Here is an 18591-nt window from a genome sequence, read left to right as displayed (position 1 = left end):
AATGTTATTTACGTCCCTTTCGAACTCATTAATTTGAAGCAATACGCGCAACGCAGACTCATTCTATTCCACTCGCGCCGAAACAACGGAAAAACGCTCGGTATATCCGTCCTTGTTGCACACCATTAATGCGCCCTAAAATGAAGCCTTAAATTTTCTTTTTTCCCTTAAAACGAAAGCCACTTTTTTCGGATGACAAGTCAAAAGTGTTTAAGACAGTTTTGAAATTGTATGTCCCCCAGCACGCCGGACTCGTTAAGGTGCGTTTCGAGAGAAAAACAAAAAAACAACTCGAGCGGGAAAGAGAGGCTTTGTTGGAGGCTTTTTATAGTCGCTGTCCCGATGCGCTCGCGCACGGGAGTATTCAAGCTTAAGGATCGGTCTAATCTCATTCTAATAAAAAGCTCACGCATATATCGACGCGTTATCATTAGTTTTGAATTAAAATAGATTTTTTTTTTCGGATCGTGCTTCGGACGCTCTGTGTTGTATAGGTGTTGAATTATGTCAGGCACGTGCCGTTTATGGCTCCTTTTATGGTTATATTTTGACGATAAATTAGTGATTTTTTATTAGGGTTGTTATTGTAATCATTGGGACTCCTTCGTTCTAACTGTGTGGTCGTGTTTGTTTTTTTTTTATTTCGCATTTCTGAAATGGAATTAAATTGAGTTTGTGTTGTGACTTGAGTTCTGTTTGATTACCGCTCACCAAAATGTTTTTGAGGTAAGGATTTTTATTTTGAGTTTTATTGATAAAACTTTTTAAGATCAGTAAAACATTTTGAAGGCATTTATTTTTTCAAAACGATAATTTTCTTTATTATCAGACTTTACCAAAGGATGGTAAAGTCTGATAATAAAGAAAGGTTTCTGTTTTATTATTATTTATCAAAGCATCAATAGTTGTAAGCCATCCTTAGTACCATCACAAGTTATTAAACAAAGAGTAGTTTATAAGTTACAACTATAGTAAATCTAAGCAAAGCAATTTAGTTAAGAAAAGTATAGTAAATCTTTGTTACGCAGCAACAATTTTATATGAAAAATATTTGATATTTTCTGTCTAACAATATTCATATTCTAATACGAATAAATGAGTGACAGAAACAGATTACAATAGGATGCGATTATTTCTGTTTTCGTGTATCGTTTCAAACATATTTTTAGCTGTCCTAATACCATCACTTAAAGCGATAAGGCTGCCTGTGTGCAAATATATATTTATTTTGTTTTGTTAACTTTTGTTTTATTACTTGCAATAAAGACTTTCTCATTCTATGTATCGCTTTAAGAAATATTTTATACTATGAACGCACGAGTTTAAAAATTAAAGTAAGTATATACTAGAGACGTCAAGGTATATCTCATTAAATTGTAGTGATGGTAGTAGCACACACACACGGTGTGTACATGGGTGTCCAGCTTTCCTCGTGCAGGCGTATAAACACCATGAGTTAAAAATACCACTGAGTCTGGACCTTTACTCAAGATAAGTGCATCTTATAATATAAGAAAACATCATTTAATTCAGACAGAGAGGGTGTACAGTAAAGCTCAGCATATGCCATGCATTGTAATCACAAAGGTAACAGCAAAAAAATAGCTTGTAACGGACCTAATGATTCAGGCGATGTCTATAGAAAACAAAAGCTACACAAACTCTTAATGTGACAACTTTTATTGAACGATTGATGTGGCGTGCACTTCATACAAGCACAAAAGCACTGCCTACACTAATATTGATATGGCTATATGGAGGATTTTTGCCATTTTATGCAATTCTCCTGCTGTATGCATACCCTGGTAAGGAACTCGGTGCACCCCACTGGATGTATGCTCAGGAATCTCAGGCAGATGATTGCCTTGTTCGTCGTGAAAACGGGCATAAATCTCAGACCACGCAAAGCCGTCGGGCGTGGCTATGAACCCTTGTATCAGTTACAAGACTTTAACTCAACTTATCATTATTATTAACTAATTATGGACCAACTACAGGGCAGGTGCCTTTCAGAATGAGACAGGTTTAGACCGTGACCCACCACCCACCCTGACGAAGTGCAGATCAGCAGACTTCATACGCCTTTGGAGAATATTATGGAGAATAAATAAACATCACAAGCACATCGTCATCTAGCCCCAAAGAAAATAAATAAATAAATATACTACGACAATACACATACCATCCAGTCCCAAAGTAAGCGTAGCTTGTGTTACGGGTACTAAGATGACTGATGAATATTTTTATGAATAATATTCGTTAATACTTATAATATACATATAAACACCCAGACACTGAAGAACATTCATGTTCTTCACACCAACATTTTCCAGTTGTGGGAATCGAACCCACGGCCTTGAACTCAGAAAGCAGGGTCGCTGCTCACTGCGCCAATCGGCCGTCAATATTTCTATGAATAATATACATAATACATAAATACTTATAATGTATAGATTACTAGTAGTACCCAACACTGAAACTTTCATGTTCATCACAAACATTTACTAGTTGTGGGAATCGAACCAACAGCCTTGGACTCAGAAAGCAGGGTCGCTGCCCAGTGCGCCAATTGGCCGCTAAGTTATAATTATGACAAACTTTTGACAATAGGTACTTTTAGAGAAATAACTGTCCAAACTTGTCATAAAAAATAGGTAAACAGTGAAAACTATGCCTTCAGCTGTTCACACAGGGGTCGTTGAACAAAGGGGTCACAAATCACTATAGCAACAAAAAAAATATTATTTTATTCATATTAATCAAAACATATAACATAATATTGTTATATATTTATTGGTCATACATAATCATACGCACACACATACACTTGTAAATCATTGCAAAGTTAAATTGAAAATAAAGTTGCTTAAAATAGTCAATTTATTTAAAACAGTAGAAACATCATGAAAGACTTTAAATCAGCATGAACGAATCCTTAGGGCACTGCTATACTTATTGTAAAATATGCTATTAATTAAAAAACATCATTTATGTTATTATTACAAAAATCATGATACATCATTACCGTAAAATTTTGTATGCATAAACGAAAAACATAATTATATCTATTAAAGAAAAAAACTAGTATAACCGCTGAAAATCGGTTCTATTATTACTAAAGTGCTAAGTGAAAAAGTCATCCATCGGCTGTAGTTATTTTCATACAATTTTCGCCTTATATGGAAGTAATATAAGCACTAAATCTCTTTGAACGTGTAAATCTACCGCGCCATGAATTGCTAAGTGAATTCAGGTGGAGGTAACCTTGTGTAAAAATATCGTACATGTACCTAACTAGTAGTTATTTTTTCAACATTTCAGTCTATTTCAATGATAAAATGAAAACTCAAAGTTTTAAAACAAATAATTATACTACGACAATACACACATCGCCATCTAGCCCCAAAGTAAGCATAGCTTGTGTTATGGGTACTAAGATGACGGATGAATACTTTTATGAATAATATACATAAAATATTTATAATATACAGAGATAACTATGACGATGACGGCTTATATTTATTGTAAATTTTAGGTTGTAATTATTGTTTCCCTTGCAAATATATTTTTCGAAGACAAAAATAAATTTATCGCTACTTAAAAAATTATTAAAAAAAATAGTAAAATACAGATAAACACCCAGACACTGAAAAATCATTCATGTTTATCACACCAATATTTTCCAGTTGTGGGAATCGAGTCCTTAGCCTTGGACTCAGAAAGCAGGAGTCGCTGCCCACTGCGCCAATCAGCCGTCTAAATCATAAACGTTTTAAATCTTTTTCATAATTAAAATAGTTGATCGTTGAAATAACATATTGCCCACTTTTATTGCGATTCCCTGCACCTTCGTCCGCAACAACAACAAATACAAAAACTGAGAGATCGTTGTTGTTGAAAACTGTTGAAAGATTTCTACAACTAGGGAATTTCGGAAAGCAGATCGTCCCTTATACTTTACAATACAACTACAATTGACTAAACAGATTCATTAAATGCAACTTAAAGCCAAAAATTAAAAGAGGTTCCAATAAGTGTTAAAATAAACTAGGATTAATATAATAAACCAATTTCACCATTAAGACTAACAAAAACGCTTCTTACAAAAAAAGTCTAAATGGACATAAATAATCTAAAAGCAAACAAAATCCTCACTAAACGCGTTACAAGATCACAGATAAGCCCAATATAAAAGGCAGTGAATCTTTTAAACTCTATGGAACATTGAATCAAAAAAACTGGCCTCTATGTTTCTAAGATCAACAAAAAAAATATCCGTAATAAAACATCTGATTATCCATCTTGACTCCGCTATTGTAACAACGTCGATCGACGTCGTCGATACCGTACGATCAGACGGATAAAATATTTCGATCGTCATTATGTCAAATCTGCCCGCTTTTGACAGAATTATCGTATGTAATCAAGTAATCACGTCAATTGGCTTAACTGCTGAGAAATGCTTACAAGTACCGGCACTATTCGAGGGTCGATGCCCATACCCGAAGTATCGATAAAGGTATTCGACAATAGACATGTGCTATATTTTATCGTAAAAGAATTGACGTTGGATGGTCTGTTATGTTCTTTCTATCTTCGTTATGTTGTATCTAACTAAGTAATCGAGTCAATCGGTTTAATTTCTGAGAAACCCTTTACCGGTCTTTATATGATGAATTGACTTTGTTAAGTTCTAACTATAACTCTAAAGAAATACTAACAAGTTGAAGAATGATTTGCTATCCCTTTTAAAAATATACTTAAGTGGAAGGACGCACAAAAATGCAAAATGGACCAGAATAAACTGCACTCAAATGTTGCAATAGTGATCTCGTAAAAAGGATTAAAATTAGAGTAACCTCTTTTTTTTCCACGTAAAAGTACTGGCACTTTTCGAGATTCGATGCCCATATCCAAAGTATCGATAAAGGTATTCAGAAAGTTGCTATACTTTGTCGTAAAATAATTGATGCTGCATATACCTACTGTTATAATATTTCTATCCTCAGTATGTTATATACTGTTTTAGACAATTTTATAAGTTATTGAGTCAATTGACTTAACTGCTGAAAATTCTTTAAAGTACCGGCACTGTTTGAGCGCCGATGCCTATATCGATAAAGGTATTCGAAAAAGACATTCGTTTTATGTTATCGTAAAAAAATTACATTGGATAGGAGGTACAGTCATTTCTATCTTTGATATTTTATATACTGTTTAACACATAAATTTGTATGATATTAAGTTAACGATTCAATTGGCTTAACAGATGAGAAACTACACTCAAAGGTTATAATAGTGATCTCGTACATCAATTATGAAAGTATCGTAAAAGGGTTTCAAATAACAGTAAAGCTTTTTTTTGTTTAGCCCTTGAATGCAATCTCTTTTTATTACAATTAAGCCTTTAAGGGCTAAAAAGAATAAACAAACTCTCTTAAAACCTAATAATTTTATTAGTGTTTTTAACTACACTTGGAGGAATTATCAATTTTATAAATTTAAAAAAGCATATATTATCGATACTCAAATAGAGACCGATAGGTTTTATTTGAACTCCTCTTATTTTAAATTTAAAAGAATTTGTACCTAATCGAACATTTCCTTACACAAGATTATCAACACGTGCCTCAATAAAACGAGATGTACCGAAGCAAAGTATAAGATATAATTTACACGGCGCACTCAATGGACGGACGGACCGTGAAATGCAACTATTTCATGCTCCCAACTATGCTTGGAATGTGATGGTACATCTACGGTCTTTACAATGAAATATTCATCCTTCGTAATCAGTCTCGCATATGTAATGCAAGTTTCCTTTTATAAAGTTTACAAGGTTTTATATCAATATTTTCTCTGCACTTTGTTAAGAATTCCGCATCCAAAGAGCAAAACGGAACCATATTACCTCCTCGACGACTAAGACTCCGCTGTCTATCCGTATGTTTATTTGTTCGTTTGTCAACAGGCTGTATCTCATGAACCGTGATAGTTAGACAGTTGTAATTTTCACAGATTATATATTTCTGTTGGCGCTAACAACAACAAATACTAAAGAAAGCATAAAATTAATATTGAAGGGAGCTCCGATACAACAGACATCTAATGTTATTGCCGTTTTTGTAGATACGGAACCCTTAGTGCGCGAGTCCGACTCGCACTTTGCTGGTTTTTCTATTTAGTTGCAAGTAGAAACCAGTAATTTTAATACAGATAGTTAGCTATATTTGTTTATAAACATTTTAGTTCGTTTTTATAGATTTATTTATTTATGCTTCTTTTTCTTTTTAGTTAGTTTAATAATTCCATATTCCTCCTCGAAATATTTCTGTCCTCTGTATAGATGTTATAATTTTCCTTTTATTATTTTGCCGCTTCTTTGAGTCTGTCAAACAATGCTCTTGTATAATTATTGTTCCTACTTATTATTTTTTTAAGTTATACTTCTTTTGGCGCGTTAGAGAAAAATTACGAGAGGTAATTTTTACGATGCGCGCGCAGACCGTTATAAAAATCCGACACCGAGAAGTTAGCTATAAGGTTTGACAGTTGGCTCATTTCGGTGATTTAATTCATTCAATTGTGCAAAAATCGCAAATTTTTATGTTGAGGAAAACTTGGTTGTCCTATAATGAGTCTATTAGTATTCCAAATTTAATTATGTTTAATATATCAATTTCTTTAATTATATACACCGACCTACGTCTATGATTATTAAACTTTATTTAACATCTAGTTAAATAAAGTTTAATAATCATAGTACAAAATCATAGTACAATCAAACTTTTCATGTATTAAATACCTTTTTTCTATTGCTGGTGTCGTTTTTTCTACAACTGTAGAAAGGCGAAAGATATAATTTTTCTTCTAACGCGTGTACTGAAGTAGGTTTTTTTTTTACTTGGTTCACCACCAGCTTTACGTTTAAAAAAATAACCATTTAAACTAGCTTATATAATATGGAGATAAAATGTTAAGCAAATTACAGGTAAAGACCGCATGCAAATAAATAGTGTTAAACTATCTTACAACTACACATCCAAGATAAAAGTACATCCAGTGTAGGCAATGTGTAAAATTTCAATCAGGCCATCAAAAAAATTTGAAAGATTTTCCTACTGCTATTTTATGTTACCATAAAGAGCTAACATTAATTAAATATATAAAATTAAGAATAAGTCAATTGAATGAACACATTTACTTTAGACATTACTTATATTTTATGGCTCTAAGTATCTCTCCTACGAAGGAGAACTCAAGAATGAGAAGAATTAACGAATTAACTTTTGGCGTGTACTGAGTAAACCAAAGATAGATAGAAGTTATGTACCACAAGATTGAAGTACTTATTATTCACTTACAATAAATCTCTGAGTGACGGTTTCTGCGGAATTCGTTAAAAAAATTTAATAAACGCGGTCGAAGTCGCGGGCGTCAGCTAGTATACTAGAATAACTAGAGAAGAATTTACCCCAGCCACGAAAACAACCACCGTGAAATTTAACTATTTCATGCTCCTAACTATGTTAGGAATGCGCACTTTTTATGCCTGACCATCGTAAATAAACGATGCTCTCTATTTTTTATACAAAGTTCAAATCGGACGAGGATTTGAACCCTTTTGATAAATCGAAGCGGATGGTCACTGGTGGGTGATAAATTCAAATTCAAGTTCAAAAATGTTTTATTCATGTAGACCTTATCACAGGCACTCATAAAGCGTTCATAACATTTAACATGTTAACACTAATGTTCTTCCCAGTCGGTTCGCTCTTGTCAGAGCGGTCGTGGTCGTCACTTAAGGGTTGTGGCACGCTTGACTATTCGCCGCCACTCCTCTCTGGCAGCTGCCTTTCTAGCACACTCATGTAAGGGGACAGCCACTGCAGCCTTTACCTAGATCTTCCGCGTGATTTGGTGCCCTCAATTCTTCCTTGAATAACCAGACGTTCAATGGAGTCCTTGTCTCTTCTGGATACGTGACCAAAGAACGTGAGAATACGAGCCTGTACTATGGAGTGTAGACTAATGTTAGTGATGATGATAACTGCATTCGTTAACTTAAAACTAAGGCTAGGAGAGTTTCCTGTTCTAAGAAGTGGACACAACAAACTAAGCCAGTTTTTTTTTGTTATCACCATCTCACAGTCGAGTAAATGTTTAGCTATGAAGTTAGAGCAATTCATACCCAAGTTTTTTTTATCACACATCCTTAATATTATAATAGGATAGAAAGGTTTAAGATTGACCCTGACAAGTCGACAGGACTTAGGGGGTGCAAAAAACGTATAAAATATGTTATATTTTTGTTTCAATAAATAAATAACACAACACACAGACAGAACAAAGACACAGCGTGAGTTTTTGAATAGTTAAATTACGAGTTTATCCGAAGAATGTTGGTTTGTCTAACATATCAGGAGTATTTTTAAATTAAGGAAATGATCATCACCATCCTTTTTAGCGTCCACTGCTGGCACAGGCTTCCTCTGTCGTGCAAGAACATACAGAATCCGCGTACACGACTAATATTTACGCAACAATATCCACTCCACTTAAGTAGTATTTTTCGAAAAGGCGGTTAGTTACTTCATTCCATTTAGCAGAAAAAAGTAATTGTAAAACTCTAATGTTCGAATTTTCCCCATTATATGGCTGCGTTTAACATTAAATGGGAAAAACGAGAAGAAGTATGTGAGCTAGCAGTACCGCGGTTGTGAAGTCAGACTGTTTCTGGGCACACGAAAAAAAAAATATTACTTGCTTCAGCGGTGGCTCTAAGGTATGTGGAGTCCACCAATCCGCACTGGGCCAGCGTGGTGGACTACGGCCTTAACCTCCTCTCATAGTGGAAGGAGACCCGTGCACTGTAGTGGGCCAATAATGGGTTGTTATGATGAACATTAAGTTATTTGTGTGTTTCTTACCAACAGACTCTATGATCTTCATGATCGTAATAAATTATTTTTATTTTTTGACGGCCTATTAGCGCAGTGGGCAGCGATCGTGCTTTCTGCATCCAAGACCGTGGGTTCGATTCCCACAACTGGAAAATTTTTTGTGTGATGAACATGAATGTTTTTTCAGTGTCTGCGTGTTTATCTGTATATACCAGCCATATAACCAGCTATCTTAGTACCCATAACACAAGCTACGCTTACTTTGGCGCTAGATGTCGATGTGTGTACCGTCGTAGTATATTTATTGTATTTTATTTATTTAAAAATATTATAACAGCAACACATCCTGATTTGAAGCGTTGTTATTAATTCAGTCCAACGTTTTACCTTTGAGCGATGACTTTCGTCTTAGCGGTTAAAAAGAAAAGTAACACGTTTGATATATTATGCGGACTTCCGACTATCGGCGTTTTTTAACACAAGAGAGTAGCCAGCCCGTCATGTTAACATGCACCAACGCGTCGGTCGGCCTGTTTCATCTCACCTGGCAGTCCTTTTTGTAACCATTAAGTTTATTTTTTACTCGTGACGATTGTGGGAAGTGTACGATGATTGGTGCGCCCGTCGCTTTATTAATTTGATTGAACTGGTCGATTGTTTGTTTTAAAGATTTGGAAACAACGGATTTAATGATATGTTTGGATCTGTAGATGATGGATTGTTTGGGGGCTTAATTTTTTTTAGTTACACTGTAGATACTACGAGGTTTCGTTTTATTTTACTTTTAATAAACATGAAGCGGTTATAGCCCAGTGGTTAGCACTTCGACTTCTGTTTCGGGATGCCGAGTTCGAATCCCAGAACGCACCTCTAACTTTTCTGAGTTATGTGCGTTTTAATTACTGAAGTGTTACTTGCTTCGACGGTTAAGGAGAACATCGTGTGGAAACCTGTATGCCTGAGAGTTCTATAATGTTCTCAAAGGTGTGTAAAGTTCACCAATCCACACCGCGCCAGCGTCGCGGACTACGGCCTTACTGTGCCCTGTAATGGGTTGAACAAAATGATAATGAAACATAAAATAGAAATGTAGTTCAAATATATGCGTAGGTACCTCATTGTTAAATGTTTTATAATAAAGTAGTAAATACAAGGTAATACATACAAAAAGTGTAAAAAAGAATTTGTTTTTATTTAGCTGAACAAGATGGGAGATTTATATTCCAACATTATAAGCTACATATAAAGCAACATTCTCAGCGGCTTTACGGCTCTTCAAAGGCTATATTTTTTATTTCATTTTTTATTCCACTACAAGTTAGCCCTTGACTGCAATCTCTTGGTGGTAAGTGATGATGCAGTCTAAGAATGTAGCGGGCTAACCGATTAAGGAGTCTGGTAGTCATACCCCTAATTGGTTTCTACGCGACATCGCACCGGAAAACTAAATCGCTTAGCAGCACGTCTTTGTCGGTAGAGTTGTAACTAGCCACGGCCAAAGCCCAGCAGACCAGACCAGAGAAAATTTAGAAATTATAAATTCCCAAATCTTCTCTGCCGGGATTCGAACCCCGGACATCCGACTTAAATTCACCGTTGCGCCAGGTCGTCGTTTATCACAGTAAGAATGACATTTCATCTCGAAATGGTTTTTGTAAAGTGAGAGCAGATGAAATACTGTATTAACCAGTTACACATTATTGTTAGCTTCGTTTTGTTAGAACGGTCATAAGTCAATTTTTTTACAAAGACGTTTTCCATTTCTCCATTTGTGCCGGAAAAAATTCCCAACAAAGTAGGAAACGTAAAAAGCAGAAGGGATTCTAGGATCATAGACAATGCGCGGATACAGTGTTCCGGACAGGTGTATGTCGGCATGGTACAGGCATATTAACATAACGCGCAAACCATTAGAATTGTTGTAATAGCGCCGCGCCGACGGATGGGATCCCTTTATAATGTACGACTTTACCTCCGATATCGTAAGGAAATTAATTGCCCTGTGTTAACGACTACGGTCGGACGAATTCCTTTTTTCAAACGACTTCAAACAAAGAAGCGGTTCTATATTCATCTGTGTGGATTTATTTTATTCAATTGTAGACCCTTTTTTGGAAAAGATTTTATTTCTTGAAAACATTTTCAAAAAAAAAAAAATATTTTCAAAATGAGAACACTCATAATATATACCTATACCAATAATGTAATCAAATCAGGACGTGATCCCATGGAAATCCCCCATAAATAATTTGGTAATGCTACCACCCACCATACAAAGACGTGCCGCTAAGCGATTTAGTTTTCCGGTGCGTTTTGGCGTAAAAAAGCCAACAAGAGGGACATTCCGTGGTGGTTTTTAGTTTGGGTACATCCCCTTTAGAGGGGCAGTTCCATATAACCTCCGTCCTGTCCAAGGGTCGGAGGTAACAATAAAGCTTTCCCTTTAAAAAAAAACAAGCATATTACTACCATACTCCCGAACAGGTTATCCGCTACCATCTTAGATTGTATCGTCACTTACCACCAGGTGAGATTGCAGACAATGGCTAACTTGTAGTGGAATAAAAAATAAACTTTTAACTTTACTTCTATAGGTTAAATTCAACAATTAAAATGTTTTAATTAAGACATAAATACCTTGCATTTCAACGCAGGCAGTTCTTAAAAAAAATGTTTTCCAGAAAACTAGACGTATGCAGTAGTTAAATTATATAAGCGTATCTATTTATATATCGGGTAAATATATTTTTTTACCATTTATTCTACCAAACTATCACGGCCGATTGGCGCAGTGAGCAGCGACCCTGCTTTCTGAGTCCTAGGCCGTGGGTTCGATTCCCACAACTGGAAAATGTTTGTGTGATGAGCATGAATGTTTTTCAGTGTCTGGGTGTTTATATATATATTCTAAGTATTTAATAATAATAATAATAATAATAAATTCTTTATTGCACACACAAAAACAAAATACAAATAAACACATTTACAGAAATAATTAAAAAAAAAAAACTAGTTTAGGTGTGCAAAGGCGGTCTTATCGCTAAAGCGATCTCTCCCAGACAACCTTTGGCGATAGTAGTTATTGGAAGGAACGGGTTGGTGCGGCAATAAAAATTTCTACCTACATAAAAATATTGCAAACTAAACTACATACATGGTATAAATTCTAATACTAAACATATAATTATTATATAAAATATATAGTGTTCATACATATAAATATAATAAACTACATACTATAACGCTACATACATAAAAAATAGTTTTTCAAACGACTTTTAAAAAGAGGCAAGGATTTTGCCTGACGTATGTCATCAGGTAGGGAATTCCAGAGTCTGACACAATTAGCTGTAAAAGAATTACTATAATATTTCGTGCGACTGTACGGAACCTGTAGTTTGCTGTCGGTGCAGGAACGTAGCCTGTTATTATCAAAAAAGGTAAAACGTTCTTTTAAATATGGCGTAGTCTGAGGAAGAAACAGGATACGATACAACAGAGACAAGGCGTGCATCTCTCTCCGCTGGCCGACCGACAACCACTTTAGTTCAGCGCGGAACTGAGATATGCGGTCGAACTTTCGCAAGCCAAAGATAAAGCGGATGCAAAGGTTCTGCAGCCTATCGAGCTTATTAAGGAGATCCTGCGATAAGTCAAGATAACATGCATCACCATAGTCAATGACAGGTAACAAAATAGAATTGGCAAGAGCGATCTTAGTTTTAATTGGAAGAAGATTCTTCCACCGCCTAAGATAGCCAATAGTGGCACAAATTTTCCGCCCTACCTCAGATACATGAGGTCCCCAAGAAAAGGAACTGTCAATCGTCAGCCCAAGGTTTCTGACCGTATTGCAGTATGGCAAAGCAACCCCATCAAAGTAAACAGATGGAAGGTTATTAATTTTAGTCAGCAAATTGCGATTACCTATGACGATTACTTGTGACTTAACAGGATTTACGGCAAGACCGTAAGATTTGCACCAGTTACAAATATTCGCCAAGTCTGTATTCAGTTTACAAATAGCAGAGGAAATTCCATCAGTGGTTTCTGAGGAGTAGATCTGTAAATCGTCAGCATAGAAATGAAATGAAGAGGAGATAACAGAAGAGACAGAGTTAATTAAAATGGAAAAGAGAAGTGGTGAAAGCACCCCACCCTGTGGAACACCTGCAGTGAGGGGGGAAAACGAGGAACATTTACCATCAAATCTGACACATTGTTGACGACCAAACAGATACGACTGAAACCAGTCAATGGCTTCAGATGATACGTTCACCTTAGACCTAAGCAATGCAAGAAGCAAGTCGTAATTCACATTATTAAAAGCATTGCTAAAGTCAAGAAGAACCAGAATAGTAACCAATTTACTTTCCATCCCTTTCCGAATATCATCACAGACTTTAATTAGTGCTGTGACCGTACTGTGTCCTTGTCTAAAGCCAGATTGAAAAGGTGATAGAACGTTATTTTTAGTCAGAAAAAGAGTAAGTTGTTGATTGACAATACGTTCTAAGACTTTAGAAAGAAAAGGAAGAATTGAAATTGGTCGAAAATGTGATAGAGTTGTAGGATTAGCAATTTTAGAAAGAGGGATCACGAACGCCTTCCTCCAACTAGAAGGAAAAGTACAAGTTGATAGAGAATAGTTAAATAAGTGTAATAGAATAGGAGCTAGGCTATCAAGGTATTTATGTATATTATTCATAAAATTATTCATCAGTCATCTTAGTACCCATAACACAAGCTACGCTTACTTTGGGGCTAGATGGCGGTGTGTGTATTGTCGTAATATATTTATTTATTTATTATTTATCATTTTCAAAAGATTTATAAAAATGGAAGTATCGGAAACGTATCTTTATCGTACACTAAAAAAACGTAAAGGACGCCTCGATTTATTGCCTTACGCCTCTCAGATGTTTATTGTGATGCAAATATAAGTTCATTTGAAATGCAGGCAATTTCTTTTCCTATATCCTTCACAGGAATACTAAATCAGTGGGGAATCAATTTTCATTCATTTCTTTAAACGTAGATAATATCAGCACTACTTGGATTGTATATATTAATATTAGATCCATGCGAGCAAATATTTAATATCCCATTACAGGTATATATTATGATTTTGCGCGACTACGTCCGTTTAATAAATTTTAACATCAACACTAAAAGGAAGGAAGAGATAGAGATATCTATTCCTTTTCAGCTATTTTGCTTTGCTTTTTGATTGAAACTTTCTGGATTATTTAAGTTATCGGGCATTTAAGAACTATTACTAATTTAACTAATGGTGCTGTGATAGCGCAGTGGGTAAGGAGGTCGACATAACCGAGAGGGGTCGGGGGGCCGAGTTCGAATCCCAGCACGCACCTCTAACTTTTCTAAGTTATGTGCGTTTTAAGTAATTAAAAATATCACTTGCTTTGACGGTAAAGGAAAACATCGTGAGGTAACCTGCATGCCTGAGAGTTCTACATAATGTTCTCTAAGGTATGTGAAGTCCACCAATCCGGGCCAGCGTGGTGGACTACGGCCTACGGATCAACCCCTTCTCATTGTGGGAGGAGACCCGCGCCCTGAGTGGGCCGGTAATGGGTCGATATGAGGACTAGTTTAACTAGGGTCTCCGGCTAACGCAGCGTTGGTCGACCCCCAACGAGGTGGAAAGACGACATCAAACTAGTCGCTGGGAGTCACTGGAAACAAGCTTCCGACGATCGTGAATTATTGTACTCTCTACATAGGACATGTGTCCAGCAGTGGACGTCAATCGCTTGAAGTAATGATGATGATGATGATTTTCACACATTTACTAGTTTTAAAGGACTAGAACACTGTTTTTGAAAAAAATCATCAATTGTTCTTCATTCAACCAATTTTAAAATTAGCATTTTCAGTAGGTCGTTCACAAAATCACCTACGCGGTATTATGAAATAATATATTTTTCTAAGTGATCTGGGATCAGTCCTATTTAGCAATGTTACATTATGTTCGCTAGCTAGCTAGACTAGTTCCGTGATAACCGGTATGGGACTTTCAAAGTCAAAGTCAAATATTTCTTTATTCAAATAAGCCTATACAAGGCGATGCGTACTTACATTTTTTATATGGTTGCGTGATGATGTTGATAACTATATTCGTAAAGTTGAAACTAAACCTTTAAGAGTTCTAAACGCGCGATGGAGCGATAAAATGCACCATAATATCCCATTTCAGCTTGATTATAATAAAACCTTCTTCGAATTTACGATTTAAATTATTTGTTTTCGTTATATAAGCTTTACTAGGTACGTACCTATCAACCTCAGAGCCTAAAAATGTAAAAATCGGGGATCGTATTGTACAGTTAGAAATACATTCTCAACTCTCAAGTTATCTCAACTGATCGCTGATCACAGTAGCAAACTCAAAAAAAATCAATAATTCCCGTTTAAGTTACCTACTAAACGTAAATATTAAAATATGAACTAACTAATAGCTAGTTAGTATTTCAGATATGTCCCTTTTATAAAACCAATTTGTAATCAGAAAATATAGAAAACCTGAAACCTGTCGAATAACACCTACCAAGTCGAGCTAAGAAAGACCGGTTAACGGTTTTTGATATGAATTACTGACTAAATATTACATATATGAAGTAACTAATAGCTAGTTAGTATTTCAGATATGTCCCTTTTATAAAACCAATTTGTACCCAGAAAATATAGAAAACCTGAAACCTGTCGAATAACACCTACCAAGTCGAACTAAGAAAGACCGGTTAACGGTTTTTGATATGAATTACTGACTAAATATTACATATATGAAGTAACTAATAGCTAGTTAATATTTCATATATGTCCCTTTTATAAAACCAATTTGTACCCAGAAAATATAGAAAACCTGAAACCTGTCGAATAACACGTACCAAGTCGAGCTAAGAATAACCGATTAACGGTTTTTGATTTGAATTACTAAATAAATAGATAGATAGATAGATAGATAAATTCTTTATTGCACACAATTTATATTATAAATTGCGTGCGCCAGCATTCAAACCCGGAGTATCCGGTAAGGGAGGTCGTCGTTGGTCTAGTCTATTTATGCAAAATTGTCATCATTTTAAACTCATTAACGTCAAGAGAAGCGGTGATAGCCTAGTGGGTGGGACTCCGGCTTCACTTTAGGGGGCCGAGTTCGAACCCCGGCACTCACCTCTAACTTTTCTAGGTAAAAAAAGTTAAAGCAAGCTATATTTAACAATTATTCATCTCTCTCCTAAATAATTGTTAAGACCTCTTAACAATTAAGACCTCTTAACAATTATTCATTGTAAACTCAACATCTCTTGAGGATGCTCCGGTTTCGGAGCGAAACGTGCGTAGAGGGTACATTGTCGAAGATCTGTTCGGTGTGGAGTATAAGAATTGGAGAAATTATAAATAACTCTATACAGATTCTCCTGCTTTTCGCTAAGCAACTACACAAACAGTACAGCAAACTAAGCTTAATTTTCATAATAAGATTAGTATTTTTAAAGTTATTATGCCAGGAAATTTTACTAACAGATTTTCTTTTATTCTAGATTCGAGCCAACTAAGTCTACAAAGGGCGCAAGCAAGATGCGTCGTGACCTCATCAACGCAGAGATATCAAATCTAAGAGACTTGCTACCCCTCCCTCCCTCGACAAGGCAAAGGCTTTCACAGCTACAACTGATGGCACTTGTGTGTGTCTATGTGCGGAAGATGAACTATTTTCAGCAAGGTGACCTTCTGGAAATCTTTATATAAAACTTTATACTTTATATTTTCATGACGGTTGATTGGCGCAGTGGGCAGCGACCCTGCTTTCCAAGGCTTTGTGGGTTCGATTCCCACGACTGGAAAATGTTTGTGTGATGAACATGAATGTTTTTCTGTGTCTGGGTGTTTATACGTATATCATAAGTATTTATGTATATTATTATTAATTAAAATATTCATCAGTCATCTTTGTACTCATAACACAAGCTACGCTTACTTCGGGGCTAGATGGCGATGTGTGTATTGTCGTAATGTATTTACTTATTTATATAGACATACCTATCTCGCCCAGGATATAATTGATATTATTAATGCTCAAGGATGTCTGTCTGTTCGTTTGTTAGCTTTGCATATTCGGCCTATACTGGACACTGGTGGCATCGTACTGGAACGCTAAATCTCTTGGCGGCACATCGTTATTAAGAGGGTGACCTCTGATCTGGCCGGAGATCAGAGAACATCCAGAAATTATAAATTACAAATAGCCCCAGGAGATAAAACTCAAGAGCTTCTACATAAAAGACATATTTTCATCAGCTGAAAAGTTTGCCAACATATTAACCTATTCAGATTGTAATAATTAACCGATTCTAATCGTTCTATACTAGTGGCTAGTGGATCGTACTGAATCGCTTTTGGCGGCACAACTTTATTGGGAGGGTGATATCTGGCCGGAGATCAGAGAGAACATTCAGAAATCCTAATACTTGGGGAAAAAACCCAGGATCTTTCACTTGAACGACACAACCACTTCGCCAGAGAGGTCTTATAAAAAATTCTTGCGAATATACTTTCCTTCCAAGTTACATAAACAAAGCTTTCATTCACATCCGTGTTAAATTCACCCCAGCAGTTTCCCATGCCCCAGCTTCTTTGGCTAAGCTCATCACGTATGCCGTTATCCAAAATCTCGGCCATGTTTTGAAAACGTCCCCAAAGTTTTTGTTTCACCTTCAGTCACGAAACTGTGTATTAAGACGTTTAAAATGCATTTAGTTCGCTATCTTATCTCGCTTTGCTATTACTTCACCCATAACTCCGTCTTTCTTTCTGTTTTAGTGTTTAAGAGTCACGACTTCAGTTATCAGTACAAGGAACAACAGCCACCGACACCTAATATCGGATTTTCAAAGGTATATTTTACTTTTTCAAGTTTACAAGCGTTTTACGACGCAACGTGCGGTAATAAAAATCAGTTGTTACATTACAATGTGTTTTTCAGGCGATGAACGGTTTCATGATGATGATGACACAAAATGGCAAACTTTTATATATATCAGAAAATGCGGCTGAATACTTAGGACATTCGATGGTTTGTATATTTCGTATTGCTTGTATAAAAGAGTTAACCGGAAATCCATGTTGTATAATTAACGTGATACTTGATTCCCTTTCATTTCATGTCATTTATAATCATTTTATTACGTAAAATCACACAGAACATTTAAAGAAGCTCTATAGGCTCATTTCGCTTCGATAGATAAAAGAGTATCCTCAGGAGATGTTGACTTTATTACGCCAACATCTCCTAGTAATGACGTAGACTAATATACTCTACTGTACAGATAAGTCTAGCTATCGCATATTATAGCATAAGCTTGAAGTTCACTGTTTAATATTATTTATGTAATTCAAGGTTGGCGTAGGAATTAAAAACTCTAAAACGAACATGAACTTTTAATCATTTCAAATTAGTTAGATATTTAATATTTTACTTTATATACTTCGTGTAAGTGTAAATACATCGTTCAATAAAGTGGACATCACTTCTATTGCTAAAAAAATATCATTAAAGAACATACTTGCTGGGAAAACTAAACGTTATGATCCTGCCAACTAAGGATGATGATAATTCTGATGTTAAATCGTTTACTTAATAGTTAAACTTATATCGGTTATG

The 18591-nt window shown here is 35.6% G+C and overlaps 1 protein-coding gene across 1 annotated transcript in view; it reads left to right on the top strand.

Moving 5' to 3' along the window:
- The first annotated feature begins 390 nt into the window (after positions 1-390).
- The window catches only part of LOC120633898 (neuronal PAS domain-containing protein 4A-like), a 29974-nt gene continuing 11773 nt past the window's right edge, over positions 391-18591 (top strand). Inside the window, exons 1-4 of the mRNA XM_039904290.1 lie at positions 391-726; positions 16472-16653; positions 17751-17824; positions 17914-18003. Of these exons, the coding sequence (XP_039760224.1) occupies positions 716-726; positions 16472-16653; positions 17751-17824; positions 17914-18003 (357 nt within the window). The 5' untranslated portion in view covers positions 391-715. The remainder of the gene's footprint in view (positions 727-16471; positions 16654-17750; positions 17825-17913; positions 18004-18591) is intronic.

The sequence above is a fragment of the Pararge aegeria genome, chromosome 22 (genome assembly GCF_905163445.1).
Source record: "Pararge aegeria chromosome 22, ilParAegt1.1, whole genome shotgun sequence".
Taxonomy (NCBI): Eukaryota; Metazoa; Arthropoda; class Insecta; order Lepidoptera; family Nymphalidae; genus Pararge; species Pararge aegeria.
Note: the sequence above shows the minus strand (reverse complement) of the source record. Positions and strands in the feature narration are given on the sequence as shown.